The sequence below is a fragment of the Salvelinus namaycush genome, chromosome 4, assembly GCF_016432855.1.
Source record: "Salvelinus namaycush isolate Seneca chromosome 4, SaNama_1.0, whole genome shotgun sequence".
In the NCBI taxonomy this organism is placed as follows: domain Eukaryota; kingdom Metazoa; phylum Chordata; class Actinopteri; order Salmoniformes; family Salmonidae; genus Salvelinus; species Salvelinus namaycush.
Window position 1 is genome coordinate 15,323,851 of NC_052310.1, and position 22,586 is coordinate 15,346,436.

A 22,586-nucleotide genomic window follows, 5' to 3' on the forward strand; every position below is an offset into this window, starting at 1 on the left:
AACAAGATCATTGTTAAAGAAAATAACCTTACATTTTCATTGAAATATTAGTTTTCATTTCCAAAGATTTCACTCATAATTTGTAGGCCTACAAATGTGCAAATCTAAGATTTCCAAATAATTTACATAGTTTCCTAATTTATTTGATTATTCATATGGAGTATATATTGATAATATGCCTAGTACTATTATCAATATAATCCTGAATTGAACAAATATCCTAATTTCTACATGAGCAATGATCAACACATATAATTTCTGAAGGCATTTGTCTATATTTCTCACCAACTCAAATAAAAGAATGCTCAATAAGTAAATGTACACCCCATCCCAGATCTAAAATAACCATATGAAAATACTGTGGGTAAATTTGCAATTAAAATCAGTGAAATGTGAGGAGTATTTGTTAGTCCAGCTTGGTGGTCATTTCAGTATCTCATTTCAGTATCCTGAGCTTTTCTTCTAAGGTTTGGCACACATGATTGATTATGGTTCACGTTGCAAAATTAGAATTTCCTGCTTATCTAAACAAAAATCAATATGATAACAAAGCATAGTAGCAAAGTCATCAACATCAAAGTCATACAAATTTGCTATATGACTACATGGTCACATCTTCCCTTCAGATTTCACATTACTGAGTAAAACGTCCAGATTTCCAGAATTATTAAAAAAAATGTGTTTTCACCATTGGCTCAGTGGTTATAGTGATATTTGATAAGACACAGATAGTATTCACTTGCATTCAATTCTGTAAACGCCACAGTGTTTGCGTAGACATATGAGATGACACGTCTTCCTACCAAGTACCACAAGTCACGATAGGCACCATTGCTTCAATATTTTCACAATAAGACCTATTCCATTTATCTACTCTCCATTTCTCTTCAATTAATTCTCAGTAGCTCAGTGCTAATGTAGAAATGAATTTCATTTTGATGATGTAAAAGTGAAGAAATGTACACAGTATAGGGAGAGGATTTCAGGGACAACTTGTGTACAGTTTTGTCAGGAAAGCTTGTTCACTCTCCCCCGCTCGTGGTTTATGGCACTATGGCTGGACTGGTAAAGTCCCTGCTCCCTAGCGCCCTTGTCCGTGCTGGGGGACTTTGCGCGAGGGTTTGCGGATGGGGTGGGGGAACTCGGGCCTCTGGATCAGTAGGGCTGGGGTGGAGATGACAAACAGGCTCTGGAGGGCCTTGGGGTCGGAGGACATGGGGGTGCAGTGGAGCCGTCCAGGTGTGAGCTGGGAGATATTTGACACTGTGGCCCGGGCCTTGGACTCTGCATAAGACGAGCTCATACTGCCCTGACGAGCACCATTGACTGAGAGTCAAAGAGAGAGAGAAAAAGAGAGAGAGGTAGAGAAAATGAATACTATGCCATCCAATTATCCAGAAGTACAATGTCCAACTTCAGATCAGTGGCGGTACAGTAATGACACAATAAAGTGAGGTGCAGTGGGTGTGCTCACTTGTCCATGGGATACGCTGGGCACTGTTGGTCCTCCTCAGGTCCCCTGGCGCCCGGCGGACCGTCTCTAGGACTTGGTCCTCTGGGGTGTAGTATTGAAGGCAGGCAGACTCAGTGTGAGCGGGCCCCCTGTCCAGACTGGGCCAGGGCCAGCGCTGCTGCAGCAGCTGGGAATGGACGTACTGACGGCAGGGCTTGGCCCCTGGAGGCAACTGGTGTTGGATCACAGTACAGTGACGCTTCGGTCTCCAGGAGAACTCAGTCAGGGAGTCCAACTGGCAAGACATTACATAGGACAGACTTAAGCGTCTCATTACTAATGGAGTAATGTTTGAGACAATGCAGTGACCATAGAGAGCAAGAGTAATGGTGTATTTTTGTAGGCACTAACTCCGCCATAACTCATTGGTTAAACAAAGCATATGGAGAAATTAATGTTTTTTTGTAGGGTTTTTGGATAAAAGGCCGAAAATAAGGTCTGTAGTAAACACAGGCTTAGGAGATCTTATACATTTTGTTCTATGAGATAATCTTCATCAGCTAACATCACTTCATTATTATCTATGCATAAGTCACTTTAATAACTCTACCCACATGTATATATTACCTCAATTACCTCGACTAACCGGTGCCCCCGCACATTGACTCTGTACCAGTACCGCCCTATATATAGCCTCGCTATTGTTATTTTACTGCTGCTCTGTAATTATGTTACTCATATTTCTTTTTTTTTGTTGGTATTTTCTGAAAAACTGCATTGTTGGTTAAGGGCTTGCAAGTAAGGACTCCACTGTAAGGTCTACACCAGTTGTATTCGGCACATGTGACAAATACAATTTTATTTGATATTATCTCACAGAACAAAATGTATAAGATCTCCTAAACCTGTGTTAATCTCTGACCTTATTTCAGCGTTTATCCCAAAACCTCATTCTTTTCCCATTAATTTCCCCCATAAGAATGCTTGAACGAACTAGAGGTAACTCATTTCTGTTTTTTAGGACTACAAGCTGGCGAGCTCTTTATCCCATTTTAGGAAAAATATGGAGGACACATTTCCTTGCTAGGGAAACAATAAAAGGAACTTACTAAACTGACCAGTGAGTGACTATGGAGGTGTAGCCTTACCTTATTGGCTCGTTCATGTCTGTGTAGGGGCAGCTCATTCTGCTCACGGGGGGGTGTAATGCCATTAGGCATGGACTGGCCTCGCCCCTGCAGCAGCTTATAGATCTGGTCCACCACCCCCAGGTCCCTCAGTAGACTCTCCCGTTGGAGCAGTCCACTCACCCTCTCCACCTCCTCATCAGAGAGGTCCTGCACCGTAGGGGAACCGTTGGTAGCAGTAGGCAGGAGGGGCATGGTCAGGAGCTGGACAGCCACAATTCACACCATACAGTAAGGAATAAGTTAATCACAGTGTATAATCATTCTTCAGTATTCATTGAGATGCTTATGTAAATATGATAAATGGCCATTATATAATTTGGTAGCTGGACATATATGTAAGGTGTTCAGTGGAGAAGATATTTGGCTCCCTCTTGTGGCCACTGAAAGGCCCTGCAACTACAAGTCCACTAAGATTGCCACCCCCAATGATACGACAAGACTTTGGACTTCTCTTTATGGTTGTTGACTGCTAGATTCTGTAGGCAATAATACATTCAAAACCTGAGGTAAAATGTTACATAAAACTGATGGGCAGGGTGATGTGACTCACAGTAACCTGTTGGGAGTTGGTCTGACGAACTTGTACTCTGTGTGGTTTGGCCTTCTCTCCTGCAGACTCCCCCTGCAAGTCTCGTCTACGGCTCCCCTTCTGCTCCCTCTCCTTCTGCTCCTGCTTCAGACGCAGCTCCTGCAGCTGCTGCCTGAGCGGACAGTCACACACAAACAAGTTGTACATGAAACAATGAAAAAAGTGAATTTAAAGGTACAACTAATTTTTATTTTCTGTTGAATGTTTTCATGGTATTGTCAAGAAGCCTGTGCGTGCGTATGTGTGTGAGTGTTTGGGTGATAGTTTCTACCTGGCACACTCCTCCCTGGCCTTAGAGGCGGCAGTCTCCTGAAACAGGGAGCTGCTGTGTTTGAAGTACTTCTCGTACTTCTCTCCGCCCTCGCGGGGGTAGATCCCACGGAAGCCACCCAGGTGTTTGGCCTCATACCTCCGCATCTGCTCTACACTGGCTGCCTGGGACTGACGCAGTTCCTCACTCCTGACAACACAAAAATTACCACAACTGAATGAATGCATACACTCAATATACACTGAATGTACCAAACATTAAGAACATCTTCCTAATATTGAGTTGCAACCCCCCTTTTGCCCTCAGAACAACCTCAATTCGTCTAAGCATGGACTCTACAAGGTGTCGAAAGCGTTCCACAGGGATGCTGGCCCATGTTGACTCCAATGCTTCCCACAGTTGTGTCAAGTTGGCTGGATGTCCTTTGGGTTTTGGACCATTCTTGATACACACGGGAAACTGTTGAGCGTGAAAAACCAGCAGCGATGCAGTTCTTGACACACTCAAACTGGTGCGCCTGGCACCTACTACCATACCCTGTTCGAAGTCACTTACATCTTTAGTCTTGCCCATGTCTCAGTTGTCTCAAGGCTTAAAAATCCTTCTTTAACCTGGCTCCTCCCCTTCATCTACACTGATTGAAGTGGATTTAACAAGTGACATCAATAAGGGATCATAGCTTTCACCTGGATTCACCTGGTCAGTCTATGTCATGGAAAGTGTTCTTAATGTTTTGTACACTCAGTGTATGTTGGCTTGAGTTTGGTCCAAATCACTTTGTTTGTTACATGTCTATAACGATGCTAATTTATAATAAAATGACCCATCATAGCTTATTGTTACATGGTCAAACTGATCATACAAGCGCACTGAAATCAAAGTTCCGCATTGTCTTCCCATCCATTACATGGTCCTGACTATACCTAGCCTCTCTGGAGCGGTTCTGCTGCAGCCTCTCCTTCACCCTGCGCTTCTCCTCCTCAGTGATCTTACGGCGGTCACAGGCACCCAGGTTTATAAGGACCAGTGTGTCATACAGCAGGCTATCCTTCACCTCCCGGTCCAACCGCGAATCAGTAGTGAAACTGGGGGAGTGGTTCACCTGCACAAACATTAAAGGGATACTTCAGAATTTTGGTAATGAGACACGTTATCTACCTCCTACTAACTAACTAACGCTAGCGCAATTGGTAACTAGCGTTAGCGCAATGAGTACGTTTATGGGTCTCTGCTAGGATGCAACACTCCCATTAATTGTACTAACGCTAGTTAGCATTGGCTCGTGAAACTACCTCAAACTTCCTTCATACTGGACACAGAGACATAAAAATTGCATCTACGAGCTCATCTGACTCTGGGAAAATAGATAAAAAGCCCCATTGTCAAAATCCCGTATCCCTTTAATAAACACGCCCATATATTAATGTGAACATAATTGAACATCCTGAATATTCCTTGTTTGCTATCTAGCTTTAATAATAAAGTTATTATAAGTTGCTAGCGAAATGCCTATTGGACACTGCATGATGAGAGTGTAGTAGATTAGAATAACACGTTTCTTAGCTCAACAAACACTGAACCGGAGCCAAATCAATACATCATCCTGATTCTTTAAGAAGGCCTCACCTCCAGCAGCCAGGGCCTGAGTCGATGGTCTAGTAGCACATCAAAGCCAAGGATCTCAAAGCAGGCGCTGCCGGCCGCGTGATTGGGGAAACAGGTGTGGTAGTTGTGTTTGAGGATGGGGTGGGCAGAGATGAGCGTCTTAATAATCACGTCCTCAATGTCCAACCACATCTTCTCTGTGTCGTAACACATGGCCTCCAGGTGCTTGTTCAAGGTGGACAGCTTCCTGGAACGACAGGGAGGAGGGAACTGAGATGCAAGCCTTGCATCGAGATGAATTATACAAACAAACAAAGCTAAAGGTCAACTCGAGAGGTATTTGAAGTAAACAAACACCTGCTTACCGTTTGCTGCCCGTGTCGTCATCACGGACAAAGTTCTCACTGTGCTTGTTGATGGCATAGTTGGTCAGATGCATGCAAACATCATCCTTGTACAAATATAAAGTTTGTGAGGGAGAGCCGGGGATGTGTAAAGGTAAAATAAGGAATCAGAAAGGACACCGTAGAAAATATACTATCATTCTGGAATAAACATATGAATACTGTAAAGATGCGATCCCCCATTTTAAATGATTATCTAGAATGCTTCAGAGCATCAACGACACAACCAACACCACAACTACCAATTAACTGTCAAAGAACAGGGTGAGATAGGACAATAAGAAGTGTGTAATGCTGCGTAACAGTTGGCATTAGAAGTGTTAACGGAGTATCTGTGTTGTCCACCTCACCACGTTGCCATTGCTGGGCTCGTTGTATTGTGTAGTGCAGAAGCGAGCCAACCCCTCATTGTACAGGAAGATGCGGAAGGGGTCACAGGAGGTCACCAGCACATAGATACGCAGGTCAAACTTGAAGCCGTCAATAACGAATGGCTGGGGGAGAGGATGGTTGGCATTATGATATATCTAATGACATCAACATAACCCTGCTCTCTGATTAGTCCCTTCGTAATAACATTGTCATAGCCCTGCTCTCTGATTGGTCCTTTCATAATGACATTGTCATAACCCTTCTCTCTGATTGGTCCCATAAATACTGTCACATAATAAGGTATCACATTTATTGCAACTGTCATCCTGCAACCTTGAACTACGAGTTGAACTACGAGTTGAATTGATTGTGCAGAATATTACACAATATGTACAAAAGTCTAGAAGGATCCCTCTCTGAGAAGGGAGTGAGTCTCACCCGGGAGACGTACACCTGGCAGATCATGTGTTCCCCCGGGCGAATGTCTTTGCTGGACTTGGTGAGTAAGATGCCTCGCCCTTGGCAACCGGAGTCTGGCTTACAGATGTATGTCTTGGGTTTTTTGGCCCTAGTGTAAGCTTGGAAGTCACTATAACTGCGGAGATACAAAAAAAACACTTCCATTCTCAATTGATTACTCTCCTGATCATTTACAGTACCAGTCAAAAGTTTTGGACACACCTACTCATTCCAGGGTTTGACTTTATTTTGACTATTTTCTACATTGTAGAATAATAGTGAAGATATCAAAACTATGAAATAACACATATGGAATCATGTAGTAAACAAAAAGTATATTTTAGATTCTTCAAAGTAGCCACCCTTTGCCTTGATGACAGCTTCAAATCAAATCAAATTGTATTAGTCACATGCGCCGAATACAGTGAAATGCTTACTTACGAGCCCCTAACCAACAAGAGCAGCAGTAAAATAACAATTGCGTGACTATATTTATGGGGGGGGGGGGGGGGGGGGGGTACCGGTACAGAGACAATGTGCGGGGGCACCAGTTAGTTGAGGTAATATGTACATGTAGGTAACGTTATTAAAGTGACTATGCATAGATGTTAACAACAGAGAGTAGCAGTGGTGTAAAAGGGGGGGTGGAGCAATGCAAATAGTCTGTGTAAATATTTGATTAGGTGTTCAGGAGTCTTATGGCTTGGGGGTAGAAGCTGCTTAAAAGCCTCTTGGACCTAGACTTGGCACTCCGGTACCGCTTGCCATGCAGTAGCAGAGAAAACAGCCTATGACTGGAGTCTTTGACAATTTTTAGGGCCTTCCTGTGACACCGCCTGGTATAGAGGTTCTGGATGGCAGAAAGCTTGGCCCCAGTGATGTACTGGGCCGTTCGCACTACCCTCTGTAGTGCCTTGCGGTCGGAGGCCGAGCGGTTGCCATACCAGGCAGTGATAAAACCAGTCAGGATGCCCTTGATGGTGCAGCTGAAGAACCTTTTGAGGATCTGAGGACCCATGCCAAATCTTTTCAGTCTCCTGAGGGGGAACAGGTTTTGTCGTGCCCTCTTTGCACACTCTTGGCATTCTCTCAATCAGCTTCACGAGGAATGCAGTCCCCACATATTTTTTTATTTTATTTAACCTTTAACTAGGCAAGTCAGTTAAGAACAAATTCTTATTTACAATGAAGGCCTAGGAACAGTGGGTTAACTGCCTTGTTCAGGGGCAGAATGACGGATTTTTACCTTGGCAGCTCGGGGATTCGATCTAGCAACCTTTCGGTTACTGGCACAACACTCTAACCACTAGGCTACCTGCCGCCCATCACATATGCTGAGCACTTGCTGGCTGCTTTTCCTTCACTCTGTGGTCCAACTCATCCCAAACCATCAATTGGGTTGAGGTCGGGTGATTGTGGAGGCCAGGTCATCTGATGCAGCACTCCATCACTCTCCTTCTTGGTCAAATAGCCCTTACACAGCCTGGAGGTGTGTTTTGGATCATTGTCCTGTTGAAAAACAAATGATAGTCCCACTAAGCGCAAACCAGATGGGATGGCGTATCGCTGCAGAATGCTGTGGTAACCATGCTGGTTAACTGTGCCTTGAATTCTAAATAAATCACAGACAGTGTCACCAGCAAAGCACCCCCACACCATCATACCTCCTCCTCCATGCTTCACAGTGGGAAACACACATGCGGAGGTCATCCGTTCACCTACTCTGCATCTCACAAAGACACGGCGGTTGGAACCAAAAATCTCAAATTTGGACTCATCAGACCAAACAACACATTTCCATTGCTCGTGTTTCTTGGTCCAAGCAAGTCTCTTATTCTTATTTGGTCCAAGCAAGTCTCTTAATCGACCATGAAGGCCTGATTCACGCAGACTCCTCTGAACAGTTGATGTTGACATGTGTCTGTTACTTGAACTCTGTGAAGCATATATTTGGGCTGCAATCTGAGGTGCAGTTAACTAATGAACTTATCCTCTGCAGCAGAGGTAACTATGGGTCTTCCTTTCCTGTGGTGGTCCTCATGAGAGCCAGTTAAATTATAGCGCTTGATGGTTTTTGCGACTGCACTTGAAGAAACTTTCAAAGTTCTTGAAATTTTCCAGATTGACTGACCTTCATGTCATAAAGTTATGATGGACTGCCGTTTCTCTTTGCTTATTTGAGCCGTTCTTGCCATAATATTGACTTGGTCTTTTATAAAATAGGGCTATCTTCTGTATGCCATCCCTACCTTTTCACAAGACAACTGATTGGCTCAAACACATTAAGAAAGAAAGAAATTCCACAAATTAACTTTTAACAAGGCACACCTGTTAATGTAATGCATTCCAGGTGACTACCACATGAAGCTGGTTGAGAGAATGCCAAGAGTGTGCAAAGCTGTCATTAAGGCAAAGGGTGGCTACTTTGAAGAATCTCAAATATAAAATATATTTTGATTTGTTTAACACTTGTTTGGTTACCACATAATTCCATATGTGTTATTTCATAGTTTTGATGTCTTCACCATTATTCTACAATGTAGAAAATACTAAAAATAAAGAAAAACCCTGGAATGAGTAGGTGTGTCCAAACTTTTGACTGGTACTGTATGTGTTTTGAATAACGAGACTCTTAAGCACATTGACAATGAGAACTCACTCTGCTGGTAGGCACCATGTTCGGGGAAAGATATTGTAGTCTTTGGGGAAGAGCTTTAGCATGCGGTTCATGTTCCGAGCCAGAAGATCCTTTCTACAAATCTCACTCATCCCTGGAAAATGGTTGATCTTCTGTAAGGGTACAGCAGACACATAGCATTGAATGGGGCAGAGGAATCTTTTCAGAACTCTATGAGGAGAGAAGTGCACTTGGGAGATGTTGAGTACCTGGTAGCGCTTCATGTCCATAACTCTGTCCAGTGAGACAGAGCAGTCTGTCCAGAAGAGAGTCCAGTCCTCACCCTCCACTGCTTCCCAAAGGCCATATCTGCGAGCAGCACGTCGCACTGACAGGGTGAGGAAGAAAGACTACCTATTAGATTACATATATTAATCTACACTAAGTATACAAAACATTAAGGAACCCCTGCTCTTTTCATGACATAGCTTTCGCCTGGATTCACCTGGTCAGTCTATGATCCCTTATTGATGTAACTTGTTAAATCCACTTCAAATCAGTGTAGATGAAGGGGAGGAAACAGGTTAAAGAAGGATTTTCAAGCCTTGAGACAACTGAGACATGGATTGTGTATGGGCAAAACAAAAGATTTAAGTGCCTTTGAACGGGATATTGTAGTAGGTGTCTGGTGCACCGGTTTGCGTCAAGAACTGCAACGCTGCTGGGTTTTTCACGATCAACAGTTTCCCGTGTGTATCTTGAAAGGTCCACCACCCAAAGGACATCCAGCCAACTTGACACAACTGTGGGAAGCATTGGAGTCAACATGGGCCAGCATCCCTGTGGAACGCTTTCGACACCTTGTAGAGTCCCTACCCTGACAAATTGAGGTTGTTCTGTTGGCAAAAGGGGGTGCAACTCAATATTAAGAAGATGTTCCTAATGTATGCAATACTCAGTGTACATCTGTGCTTCAAATGTATTTGACTAGACCAAGTAGCAAAACTGTGACTGTGAGGAAATAAATGGATGGTCTCGGATTATCCCAACATGTGGGTAACAAAGCAAGTGACATGGGTGATCTTTGAAAATATAAAATCACACCAATCCACACGTTGGTATATGCAGGATAACTCACCACTTTCATATTTGCAGTTGACGATATTGATCCACAGTCATCTGGGAGAGAAGAAATAGAGAGAGGGGGACAGACGTGCCTTGCTGCAAAGTTGTAATCATCCTTCCCCAATAACTTCTGCCTCTCCCAGCGTTCTGGGGAAGAGGAAGCATCAAAGCACTAGTACATCCATACAGTTACATATTTTAACTTTAAGTACCTCTTTTTCCTTTTCTTCTTCCTCTTGCCAGTGGATGGAGGAGTAGGGGTGCAGGCCTCAGGTTGACTATCGCTCCCCCAGCCCTCGCCCTCCTCTCCTCCCTCAGGTCCACACTTGAAGGCATCATCTTCAGAGTCTTTGTCAGGGCTCTCTGCTCGCAGGTCCATCCTGAAGAAGATACACAAAGAGGAAAAAAAAGGCTTACATAACAGTAACACTCGTTAATTAACTTGAGTTATCAAGCATCAATTAACACAAATTAAAATACATTGTTTTCCAACCTACATTAAGCAATTTGCATACATTTACATAATTGTGTTTTGATGTGGATACAAGTACCCCCACCCTGAAATACAATCAACTGGATCAGAATGCAGGTTGTTATGTACACATGGAATCATGTTTCTATTTCCATTTCTCTTCTCAGGTAGGTACTCGGCCTGTCAACATTCCATCCATAGCAGAGGATCATTCAAGAGTTATTGGGCAGCGAATCAAGTTTGCAACAGAGTTCAGACGGATCACTCCGTTTGGAAAAAAACACAAGACTCCTCAGACAGTAACTTAGCCTAAATCCCCTTGAAGTGTCCTTGTGTGCCCTGACCATCACTGAGGGGTTCTCTCTCCGATCTCACGTTCCTAAGGTGAAGCCTAGGTGAGACTAGGCTAATTTCTGGTAATGATAAGGGTAAGTGCTGGACAGGGCCCAGGGGAGGGTGAGGAGGGACATCCCTGTTAGGCTGCGGGAGGCCTGGGTGCTGGGCATAGGCTGCTAGTGGGAGGAGCTATAGGAGGATGGGCTAATTGTAATGGCTGGAATGGAATCGATGGAATGGTATCAAACACATGATAACATGTTTGACTCCATTCCATTGATTCCATTCCAGCCATTAATCAGCCCATCCACCTATAGCTCCACCCACGAGCCTCCTCTGGTGCTGGGTAACAGTATTCTGAGCCAGTGATCTGGATAATCCTGACCCTGAACTCTTGTTATTGAGCTTGGCTGAGACGGCCCAGTGACCTCTACAGGTATACTGTTACAACAGCACTCTCATAGGATCTCTCTTTAGGACCTATCCAAAAAACAACAATTGCATAAAAATAGTCTTTAAATAGGCCTAGCAGTTATGTGTTCTCAAGCATATTCCTTCTAGTATATCAGATGTAAATTCTAGTCCAAGAACGATATCGGTCTATTACTATCTAATAACTAATTTTCAATTCACTAATCTCTATCCTCAAGATGGAAAAACAAAGTAATTATTTCATGCAAAAGTTCTGAAGTTTTCAGAAGTTTTTGACAATGACAACTCAAATCAACAATTCAGTCAACGACTGACCTGACTTTGCATGTTTTTCTCTGATCAATGCTCACTGCTTTTTCCCTCATTATCACTTATTATCATATTTTATTTGTCACATGCGCCGAATACTTACAGTGAAATGCTTACTTACAAGCTCTTTCCTGACAACACAGAGGTAAAATAAGAAAATAAAAACACAAGAATGAAGCTATATACAGGGTGAACCAATACCATATCAATGTGCAGGGGTACGAGGTAGCTGAGGTAGTTATATATGTACATGTAGGCCTGGGTAAAGTGACTAGGCATCAGGATTGATAATAATAAGACTTAAAAAACTAAGTAGCAGCAGCATATACATTGCATTCGGAAAGTATTCTGACCCCTTGACCTTTTCCACATTTTGTTACGATACAGCCTTATTAAATAGTTTTCCCCCTCATCAATCTACACACAATACTCCATAATGACAAAGCAAAAACAGGTTCTTAGAAAAAATAAACCACCGAAATATCACATTTACATAAATATTCAGACCCTTTACTCAGTACTTTGTTGAAGCACCTTTGGCAGCAATTACAGCCTTGAGTATGACGCTACAAGCTTGGCACACCTGTATTTGGAGAGTTTCTCCCATTTTTCTCTGCAAATCCTCTCAAGCTCTGTCAGGTTGCATGGGGAGCATCGCTGCACAGCTATGTTCGATAGGGTTCAAGTCCGGGCTCTGGCTTGGACACTCAAGGACTTGTCTCGATGCCACTCCTGCCTTGTCTTGGCTGTGTGCTTAGGGTCGTTTTCCTGTTGTAAGGTGAACCTTTGCCCCAGTCTGAGGTCCTGAGCACCCTGGAGCAGGTTTTCATCAAGGATCTCTCCGTTCTTTGCTGTAGACATTTTTTGGTACACTTTCCCAGATCTGTGCCTCGTAACAATCCAGTCTCAGAGCTCTATGGACAAGTCTTTGGAACTCATTGCTTGGTTTTTGATCTGACATGCACTGTCAAATGTGGGACCTTATATATATATATATATATATACAGGTGTGTGCCTTTCCAAATCATGTCCAATCAATTGAATTTACCATAGGTGGACTCCAATCTAGTTGTAGAAACATCTCAAGGATGTTCAATGGAAAAAGGATGCACCTGATCTCAATTTCGAGTCTCATAGCAAAGGGTCTGAATAATTATGTAAATACGGGATCTGTTTGTTTAAATACATTTGCAAAAATGTCTAAAAAATAACTGTTTTTGCTTTGTCATTATGGGGTAGTGTGTGTAGATTGGTGAGGGAACATTTTTATTTAATACATTTTAGAATAAGGCTGTAACGTAACAAAATGTGGCAAAAGGGAAGGGGTCTGAATCATTTACGAATGCACTGTATGATGAGAGTATGTGTACATGTGTGAAAGTGTGTGTGTGGCGTCAGTATGCGTGTGTTGTGTGTGTGCGTTGACTGTGTGTGTATGTAAGTGTGTGTTTGCGTTGTGTGAGTCCGTATGTAAGTGTATGTATGTGTGTGTGTGGATAGAGTCTTGTGAGTGTGCATAGAGTCAGTGCAAAATAGAGTCAGCGCATATAGTCCGGGTAATCATTTGATTATCTATACAACAGTCTTATTGCTTGTTGATAGAAGCTGTCTCGGAGCCTGTTGGTCCGAGAAACGTTGCCCCCGTACCACTTGCCGGACGGTAGCAGAGAGACCAGTCTATGGGTTGGGTGGCTGAAGTCTTTCGCAATTTTTCGGGCCTTCCTCTAACGCCGCCTGATATCGAGGTACAGGATGGCAGGGAGCTCAGCCCCAGTGATGTACTGGGCCGTCCTCAACACCCTCTGTAGAGCTTTGGGGTCGAGGGCGGTGCAGTTGCTTTCCAAGCAGTGATGCAACCAGTCAAGATGCTCTCAATGGCGCAGCTGTAGAACCTCTTCAGGACCTGAGAGCCCATGCCAAATCTCTTCAGCCTCCTGAGGGAGAAGAGGCACTGTTGTGCCCTCTTCACGACTGTGCAGACCATGTGTGTGGATCATGTTAAGTCCTCAGTGATGTGGACACCGAGGAACAGGATCCAGTTGCAGAGGGAGGTGTTCAGTCCCAGGGTCCCGAGCTTGGTGATGAGCTTGGAGGGGACCACGGAGTTTAACACTGAGCTGTAGTCAATGAACAGCACTCTCACATACATATATATATACACTGCTCAAAAAAATAAAGGGAACACTTAAACAACACAATGTAACTCCAAGTCAATCACACTTCTGTGAAATCAAACTGTCCACTTAAAAAGCAACACTGATTGACAATAAATTTCACATGCTGTTGTGCAAATGGAATAGACAAAAGGTGGAAATTATAGGCAATTAGCAAGACACCCCCAATAAAGGAGTGATTCTGCAGGTGGTGACCACAGACCACTTCTCAGTTCCTATGCTTCCTGGCTGATGTTTTGGTCACTTTTGAATGCTGGCGGTGCTCTCACTCTAGTGGTAGCATGAGACGGAGTCTACAACCCACACAAGTGGCTCAGGTAGTGCAGCTCATCCAGGATGGCACATCAATGCGAGCTGTGGCAAGAAGGTTTGCTGTGTCTGTCAGCGTAGTGTCCAGAGCATGGAGGCACTACCAGGAGACAGGCCAGTACATCAGGAGACGTGGAGGAGGCCGTAGGAGGGCAACAACCCAGCAGCAGTACCGCTACCTCCGCCTTTGAGCAGGAGGAGCACTGCCAGAGCCCTGCAAAATGACCTCCAGCAGGCCACAAATGTGCATGTGTCAGCATATGGTCTCACAAGGGCTCTGAGGATCTCATCTCGGTACCTAATGGCAGTCAGGCTACCTCTGGCGAGCACATGGAGGGCTGTGCGGCCCCACAAAGAAATGCCACCCCACACCATGACTGACCCACCGCCAAACCGGTCATGCTGGAGGATGTTGCAGGCAGCAGAACGTTCTCCACGGCGTCTCCAGACTCCGTCACGTCTGTCACATGTGCTCATGTGCTCAGTGTGAACCTGCTTTCATCTGTGAAGAGCACAGGGCGCCAGTGGCGAATTTGCCAATCTTGGTGTTCTCTGGCAAATGCCAAACGTCCTGCACGGTGTTGGGCTGTAAGCACAACCCCCACCTGTGGACGTCGGGCCCTCATACCACCCTCATGAAGTCTGTTTCTGACCGTTTGAGCAGACACATGCACATTTGTGGCCTGCTGGAGGTCATTTTGCAGGGCTCTGGCAGTGCTCCTCCTGCTCAAAGGCGGAGGTAGCGGTCCTGCTGCTGGGTTGTTGCCCTCCTACGGCCTCCTCCACGTCTCCTGATGTACTGGCCTGTCTCCTGGTAGTGCCTCCATGCTCTGGACACTACGCTGACAGACACAGCAAACCTTCTTGCCACAGCTCGCATTGATGTGCCATCCTGGGTGAGCTGCACTACCTGAGCCACTTGTGTGGGTTGTAGACTCCGTCTCATGCTACCACTAGAGTGAGAGCACCGCCAGCATTCAAAAGTGACCAAAACATCAGCCAGGAAGCATAGGAACTGAGAAGTGGTCTGTGGTCACCACCTGCAGAATCACTCCTTTATTGGGGGTGTCTTGCTAATTGCCTATAATTTCCACCTTTTGTCTATTCCATTTGCACAACAGCATGTGAAATGTATTGTCAATCAGTGTTTCTTCCTAAGTGGACAGTTTGATTTCACAGAAGTGTGATTGACTTGGAGTTACATTGTGTTGTTTAAGTGTTCCCTTTATTTTTTTGAGCAGTGTATATATGTTTTTTTTTAAGGTACACAAACCTGTGCTGTGCATTTAAGGTGGATGGAAATGCTAGACGATGCCCTCCACCTGTCCAACTCACCCACTCTGTTTGTTGGTCGTGGCCCCTCAGTTTCAGGGGCCCAGCAAGATGTGGTCGTTCCCAACAGAAGGCAGCTCACAAAGCCACATATCCACCTCTGGTCTGGTCCTAATTCTGAACAAAAAGAGCACATTTGTACTATGAGCCCAGGGGCAGCCCTACTCAGATTGACTTACATCCTAATAGCAGGGCCAGAGGGTCAGGTGGCCAATAAGAAACTAGGGAAAAACACCTGACATAGAGAGAAAACGATGAGCAGGAGATCACATTGTGGAAGTAGAGAGGGTTAATCCCTCATATTTGTTCAAGGTAATTAGACAAGTGCTTTGACACTGAGAAATTCAAATCTGTGCTGAAACCACTAGCTACAGTGCACATTAGCAAAATGAATGCTTTTCATTGACCATGGAGAAATCTGCACTACAGATAATCGTTACTGAACCGTAGTTGTTCAAAGGGATGCTCTGGTCTATTTGTTACCATAACCTGTGGATTTAAAAATAATGTCTGCTCTATCAACAGCATGCTCAGTTGATCTTTCATAGCTATATTTGTTTTATTATAACCAAAGATGAGTTACAACTAGCCCCCCAGCATACAGAGATTAAAGCCTAGGAGGCAATTTGATCTGTGTGGGGGTCACTTTACCTTATGTTTCCTTGTTGTCATGGTAACTAATAGGTATCAGTCATCTCCTAACTAGTACACACACACTGACCGAGTCTCTGCTATGTTAACACTTGCTTTCTTCCTACCCCTAAATACCCTCCCTCACAAGCTGCAAATGTTATTTCACACATTACAGTTCATCCATTCCCTACTGAGCCAACAACCTTTTTAGAAAAGTAACTGAATAATTGTCATTGCAAATAGTGAGTTCAAAATATAAACCCACTGTATTAACTTGACTTCCCTGCTGCTATGCTAGTTAGCTTCTTGGCTGGATAGCGCATGGCATTGCTATGGTAACAGAACGCTCGCAGACTGCAGGGCAAGCAGCAGCAAGTAGGTATCAACACCTGAGTCTCAAAAATGTTCTCACTCACCCGAAAATGGCAAACCATACACTGTCAAAATAAAAGAGTAAAGCTTACCTTCTACTTTTCGTTCCGCACAATATGTGTTAGTGTGGCAGGCACACGGTGTCAATATTGTTTAAAAACATTCCCGACGTCCTGTTCTTCTGCCCTAAAGTTCCTCCTACACAAACAGGCTGTAGTTTCGTCCAATCACACAGCCCATTGTTCGTTCGACAGCCAACGGGCTATCAGCAACGCCTAGTGGGGGTTTGTACCTAAAAAAAATATATTAAAAAATAAGCGTATTCTACAGATTATTGTACAGGACAATAAACAATATTTTTTTAAAGGTCATTTGAAAAATACATTTTATTGAGTAAATGTATATATTGGTTCTCTTAATTTTGATGAGAGATGAACATGTAATTAAATGAATGTTATATGTTGATGTTAAAGTAGAAATGTACCAATTTTAAGGTTGTGCCATTGGATTTGGAGTGGGGTCACGAAAAAATGGGGGCCCTGTTGAAAAATGTGAAATACCACTGTACTAACTGATGACCTCTGCACCAGAGAAACACATCAGCCTTTGAGGTTAGCCTGTTGCTTCTTAGCACAGCGCGCATCCAACCCGGAAGCCAGCCGCACCAATGTGTCGGAGGAAACACCGTGCACCTGGCGACCTTGGTTAGCGTGCACTGCGCCCGGCCCGCCACAGAAGTCGCTGGTGCGCGATGAGACAAGGATATCCCTACCGGCCAAACCCTCCCTAACCCGGACGACGCTAGGCCAATTGTGCGTCGCCCCACGGACCTCCCGGTCGCGGCCGGCTGCGACAACGCCTGGGCGCGAACCCAGAGTCTCTGGTGGCACAGCTAGCGCTGCGATGCAGTGCCCTAGACCACTAGGAGGCCCTAGTTTGCGCCATCTAGAGGCGATGTTGACACTGACGTTCAGTTCACTAAAACTCAAATACTTCTGGAGGATTATACTGAGGTTCAGGATGCTGAGAAAATGTAATACAAGTAAATTATTGTATAATCTGAGCACTATTCTTCAGTATAGTGTGAAACATTTTCAAAATAGGAAACAGGTGGTATTTAGCCTACCCACCAGGGTGCACAGAGTATCTTCAGAGATGAAAAGACGAAGTGAAAGGTTTCACTCTTTCCAAAATCTGTTCAAAATAAGCCTAGTGCGATTCTCTGGGCTTATTTTGGATCTAAACTTGTCATTTCATTATTATATACAGATCTGCGGTATCGTTAAATGAAGCAGCACAGGACAACAAGGTCTTGATCAAATAAAATGGGGCAGAATTAAATTTAACCTGGAAACATTAACCTCAAAATCAACAAACCATCATAAGAATAAATCCTTCAAAAGATGCAATATGGATCAGATCAATGAAAGAAAAAGAGCCAAAAGCCAAACCCGGCCTTCAACAGGTGCATAGAGCATTTCAATGCTCCATTCTGTGCCTAATACTACACTATCCTGGCTAACGTCAGAAAGGTTAGGGTTATGCATAGTGTGTTTTAAGCTGGGCAATACATTGGGGAGCTGCTGCCTGTTCAACTAGGCTACACACGAGTCACACTGACACCTCTCTGATAGAGCGCTCAGCAGGTTATCTCCTTTTGTACACTGAACCAGGGAAGCAGAAGGAGAGCAGTGGGCTAGTGTCACAGGAATAGCAGCACCAGTGTGTCACCTGGAGATCCAAGATGGCGTAGCAGTCAGACGTCTTTGTCTTGTCCTGTCGTGTCCCTTGTATACATCTTTTTCTTTGCATATCTTTTAAAAATATTTTCCTAAACCTCAACTTCTAAATACTCTCCTGCAACCCGCCTCACCCAATGTGGCGTGGATCTGTTTTTTTTCCTAAAGTATTTATATTTACTTCGGATCAGGAATCCCTCAACTGAAGCTAGCCAGCTAACTACCTACCAGCTATCAGTCAGGAAACCACTGCTTGCGGTCATCAGCTAACCTTTATCTCTGAAAGCTCTCCGAGTTCGTACAACGTGACTCAAACCAGAGCATAATGGACCTATTTTTTTTCTTCTCTCCATATCCCGGATTCCTACCGCAAACTCTGAACATTTTCATCTGGATCTTTGCAACTAGCTAACCGCAATCCCGGGTGACTACTCCTGGCTAGCGTTTCCATCCCGGAGCAAGCACCAATTAGCCTGAAGCTAGCCTGGCTAGGGCTCCTGGGCTACCACCGAAGCCCACTCCTGGGCTACAATATCCAGACCCCTTCTACTGCCGGTACGGGGCACGGAACCCCGCTGATCCTCTACGACTGGAATACCGACATAATCTGCCCAAGGATTCCAACAGGCCCCTCATGCACGACGTCTGCTGAAGGCCCATTCTGCTAACCGCGGCCTGCTAGCTACCTAGAGCTACTTGGAACCCTACTAATCCATGACTGGGGTCTTATTGGGGTCATATTGCACTTCCTAAGGCTTCCACTAGATGTCAACAGTCTTTAGAACCTTGTTTGATGCTTCTACTGTGAAGTGGGGGTGAATGAGAGGGGAATGAGTCAGAGGTCTGCCAGAGAGCCACGAGCTGGCCACGCGCGTTCACGTGATAGTTAGCTTGCGTTCCATTGCATTTCTGAAGACAAAGGAATTCTCCGATGGAACATTATTGAAGATTAATGTTAAAAACATCGTAAAGATTGATTCTGTAAATCGTTTGACATGTTTCTACGGACTGTAACGGAACTTTTTGACTTTTCGTCTGCACCTAGTGATCACGCGTCCTGAATTTGGATTACTGGGCTAAACGCACGAACAAAAAGGAGGTATTTGGACATAAATGATGGACATTATCGAACAAAACAAACATTTATTGTGGAACTGGGATTCCTGGGAGTGCATTCTGATGAAGATCATCAAAGGTAAGTGAATATTTATAGTGCTATTTCTGACTTCTGTTGACTACACAACATGGCGAATATCTGTTTGGGTTGTTTTGGTCTCTGAGCGCTGTACTCAGATTATTGCATGGTGTGCTTTTTCCGTAAAGTTTTTTTGAAATCTGACACAGCAGTTGCATTAAGGATAAGTGGATCTAAAATTCCATGCATAACAGTTGTATCTTTTAGCAATGTTTATTATGAGTATTTCTGTAAATTGATGTGGCTCTCTGCAAAATCACCGGATGTTTTGGAACTACTGAACATAACGCGCCAATGTAAACTCAGATTTTTGGATATAAATATGAACTTTACCGAACAAAACATACATGTATTGTGTAACATGAAGTCCTATGAGTGTCATCTGATGAAGATCATCAAAAGTTAGTGATTAATTTTATCTCTATTTCTGCTTTTTGTGACTCCTCTCTTTGGCTGGAAAAATGGCTGTGTTTTTCTGTGACTTGGCTCTGACCAAACATAATCGTTTGTTGTGCTTTCGTCGTAAAGCCTTTTTGAAATCGGACACTGGCTGGATTTACAACAAGTGTATCTTTAAAATGGTGTAAAATACTTGTATGTTTGAGGAATTGTAATTATGGGATTTATGTTGTTTTGAATTTGGCGCCCTGCAGTTTCACTGGCTGTTGACGAGGTGGGACGCTACCATCCCACATACCCTAGCGAGGTTAAACTCACAGACATTATTTAAACAGTTTTAGAAACTTCAGAGTGTTTTCTATCCAAATCTACTAATAATATGCATATCTTAGCTTCTGGGACTGAGTAGCAGGCAGTTTACTCTGGGCACCTTATTCATCCAAGCTACTCAATACTGCCCCAGCCATAAGAAGTTAACATTAGAAGCCTACTCCCTAAGTTTGTTTTACTCACTGCTTTAGCACACTCTGCCAACCCGGATGTCATAGCCGTGTCTGAATCCTGGCTTAGGAAAACCACCAAAAACCCTGAAATCTCCATCCCTAACTATAACATTTTCCGCCAGGATAGAACTGACAAAGGGGGCGGTGTTGCAATCTACTGCAAAGATAGCCTGCATAGTTCTGTCTTACTATCCAGGTCTGTACCCAAACAATTCGAGCTTCTACTTCTAAAAATGCACCTTTCCAGAAACAAGTCTCTCACTGTTGCCGCTTGCTATAGACCACCCTCAGCCCCCATCTGTGCTCTCGACACCATATGTGAATTGATTGCCCCCCATCTATCTTCTGAGCTCGTGCTACTAGGTGACCTAAACTGGGACATGCTTAACACCTCGGCCATCCTACAATCTAAGCTTGATGCCCTCAATCTCACACAAATTATCAATGAACCTACCAGGTACAACCCCAAATCCGTAAACACGGGCACCCTCGTAGATATCATCCTAACTAACTCCCCCTCCAAATACACCTCTGCTGTTTTCAATCAAGATCTCAGCGATCACTGCCTCATTGCCTGCATCCGTAATGGGTCTGCGACCAAACAACCAACCCTCATCACTGTCAAACGCTCCCTAAAACACTTCTGCGAGCAGGCCTTTCTAATCAACCTGGCCAGAGTATCCTGGAATGACATTGACCTCATCCCGTCAGTAGAGGATGCCTGGTTATTCTTTAAAAGTGCCTTCCTCACCATCTTAAATAAGCATGCCCCATTCAAAAAATGTAGAACTAGGAAAAGATATAGTCCTTGGTTCACTCCAGACCTATCTGTCCTTGACCACCACAAAATCATCCTGTGGCGTTCTGCATTAGCATCGAATAGCCCCCGTGATATGCAACTTTTCAGGGAAGTTAGGAACAAATATACACAGGCAGTTAGGAAAGCTAAGGCTAGTTTTTTCAAACAGAAATTTGCATCCTGTAGTACAAACTCAAAAAAGTTCTGGGACACTGTAAAGTCCATGGAGAATAAGAGCACCTCCTCCCAGCTGCCCACTGCTCTGAGGCTAGGAAACACTGTCGCCACCGATAAATCCACTATAATTGAGAATTTCAATAAGCATTTTTCTACGGTTGGCCATGCTTTCCACCTGGCTACCCCTACCCCGGTCAACTGCCCGGCACCCTCCACAGCAACCCGCCATAGCCCCCACCATTTCCCCTTTACCCAAATCCAGATAGCTGATGTTCTGAAAGAGCTGCAAAATCTGGACCCCTACAAATCAGCCGGGCTAGACAATCTGGACCCTCTCTTTCTAAAATGATCTGCCGAAATTGTTGCAACCCCTATTACTAGCCTGTTCAACCTCTCTTTCGTATCTTCTGAGATTCCCAAAGATTGGAAAGCTGCTGCGGTCATCACCCTCTTCAAAGGGGGTGACACTCTAGACCCAAACTGCTACAGACCTATATCTATCCTACCCTGTCTTTCTAAGGTATTCGAAAGCCAAGTTAACAAACAGATTACCGACCATTTCGAATCCCACCGTACCTTCTCCGCTATGCAATCTGGTTTCAGAGCTGGTCATGGGTGCACCTCAGCCACGCTCAAGGTCCTAAACGGCATCATAACCGCCATCGATAAGAGACATTACTGTGCAGCCGTATTCATCGACCTGGCCAACGCTTTCGACTATGTCAATCACCACATTCTTATTGGCAGACTCGACAGCCTTGGTTTCTCAAACGATTGCCTGGCCTGGTTTACCAACTACTTCTCTGAGAGTTCAGTGTGTGAAATCGGAGGGCCTGTTGTCTGGACCTCTGGCAGTCTCTATGGGGGTGCCACAGGGTTCAATTCTTGGGCCGACTCTCTTCTCTGTATACATTAATGATGTCGCTCTTGCTGCTGGTGATTCTCAGATCCACCTCTACGCAGACGACACCATTCTGTATACTTCTGGCCCCTCTTTGGACACTGTGTTAACTAACCTCCAGACGAGCTTCAATGCCATACAACTCTCCTTCCGTGGCCTCCAATTGCTCTTAAATGCAAGTAAAACTAAATGCATGCCATTCAATCGATCACTGGCCGCACCTGCCCGCCCGTCCAGCATCACAACTCTGGACGGTTCTGACTTAGAATACGTGGACAACTACAAATACCTAGGTGTCTGGTTAGACTGTAAACTCTCCTTCCAGACTCACATTAAGCATCTAAAATTCAAAATGAAATCTAGAATCGGCTTCCTATATCGCAACAAAGCATCCTTCACTCATGCTGCCAAACATACCC

The 22,586-nt window shown here is 44.3% G+C and overlaps 1 protein-coding gene and 1 long non-coding RNA gene across 2 annotated transcripts; both read right to left on the reverse strand.

The window, feature by feature from the left end:
* Nucleotides 1–26: 26 nt before the first annotated feature.
* On the reverse strand, nt 27–10,196 carry ttll6 (tubulin tyrosine ligase-like family, member 6). Its single transcript, XM_038990362.1, has 13 exons — nt 10,099–10,196; nt 9,230–9,348; nt 9,003–9,133; nt 6,323–6,479; nt 5,863–6,006; nt 5,474–5,559; nt 5,130–5,355; nt 4,427–4,605; nt 3,504–3,692; nt 3,194–3,344; nt 2,602–2,844; nt 1,475–1,748; nt 27–1,326 (listed from the first exon to the last, which is right to left on the reverse strand). The coding sequence occupies exons 2-13, from the start codon at nt 9,248–9,250 to the stop codon at nt 1,082–1,084; spliced, it is 2,046 nt and encodes a 681-aa protein (XP_038846290.1). The 5' UTR covers nt 9,251–9,348; nt 10,099–10,196; the 3' UTR covers nt 27–1,081.
* A 107-nt stretch (nt 10,197–10,303) lies between these two features.
* LOC120045473 lies at nt 10,304–16,629 on the reverse strand. Its single transcript, XR_005476710.1, has 3 exons — nt 16,547–16,629; nt 15,453–15,566; nt 10,304–10,465 (listed from the first exon to the last, which is right to left on the reverse strand). It is a non-coding gene; the product is annotated as an uncharacterized LOC120045473 (long non-coding RNA).
* Nucleotides 16,630–22,586: the final 5,957 nt, after the last annotated feature.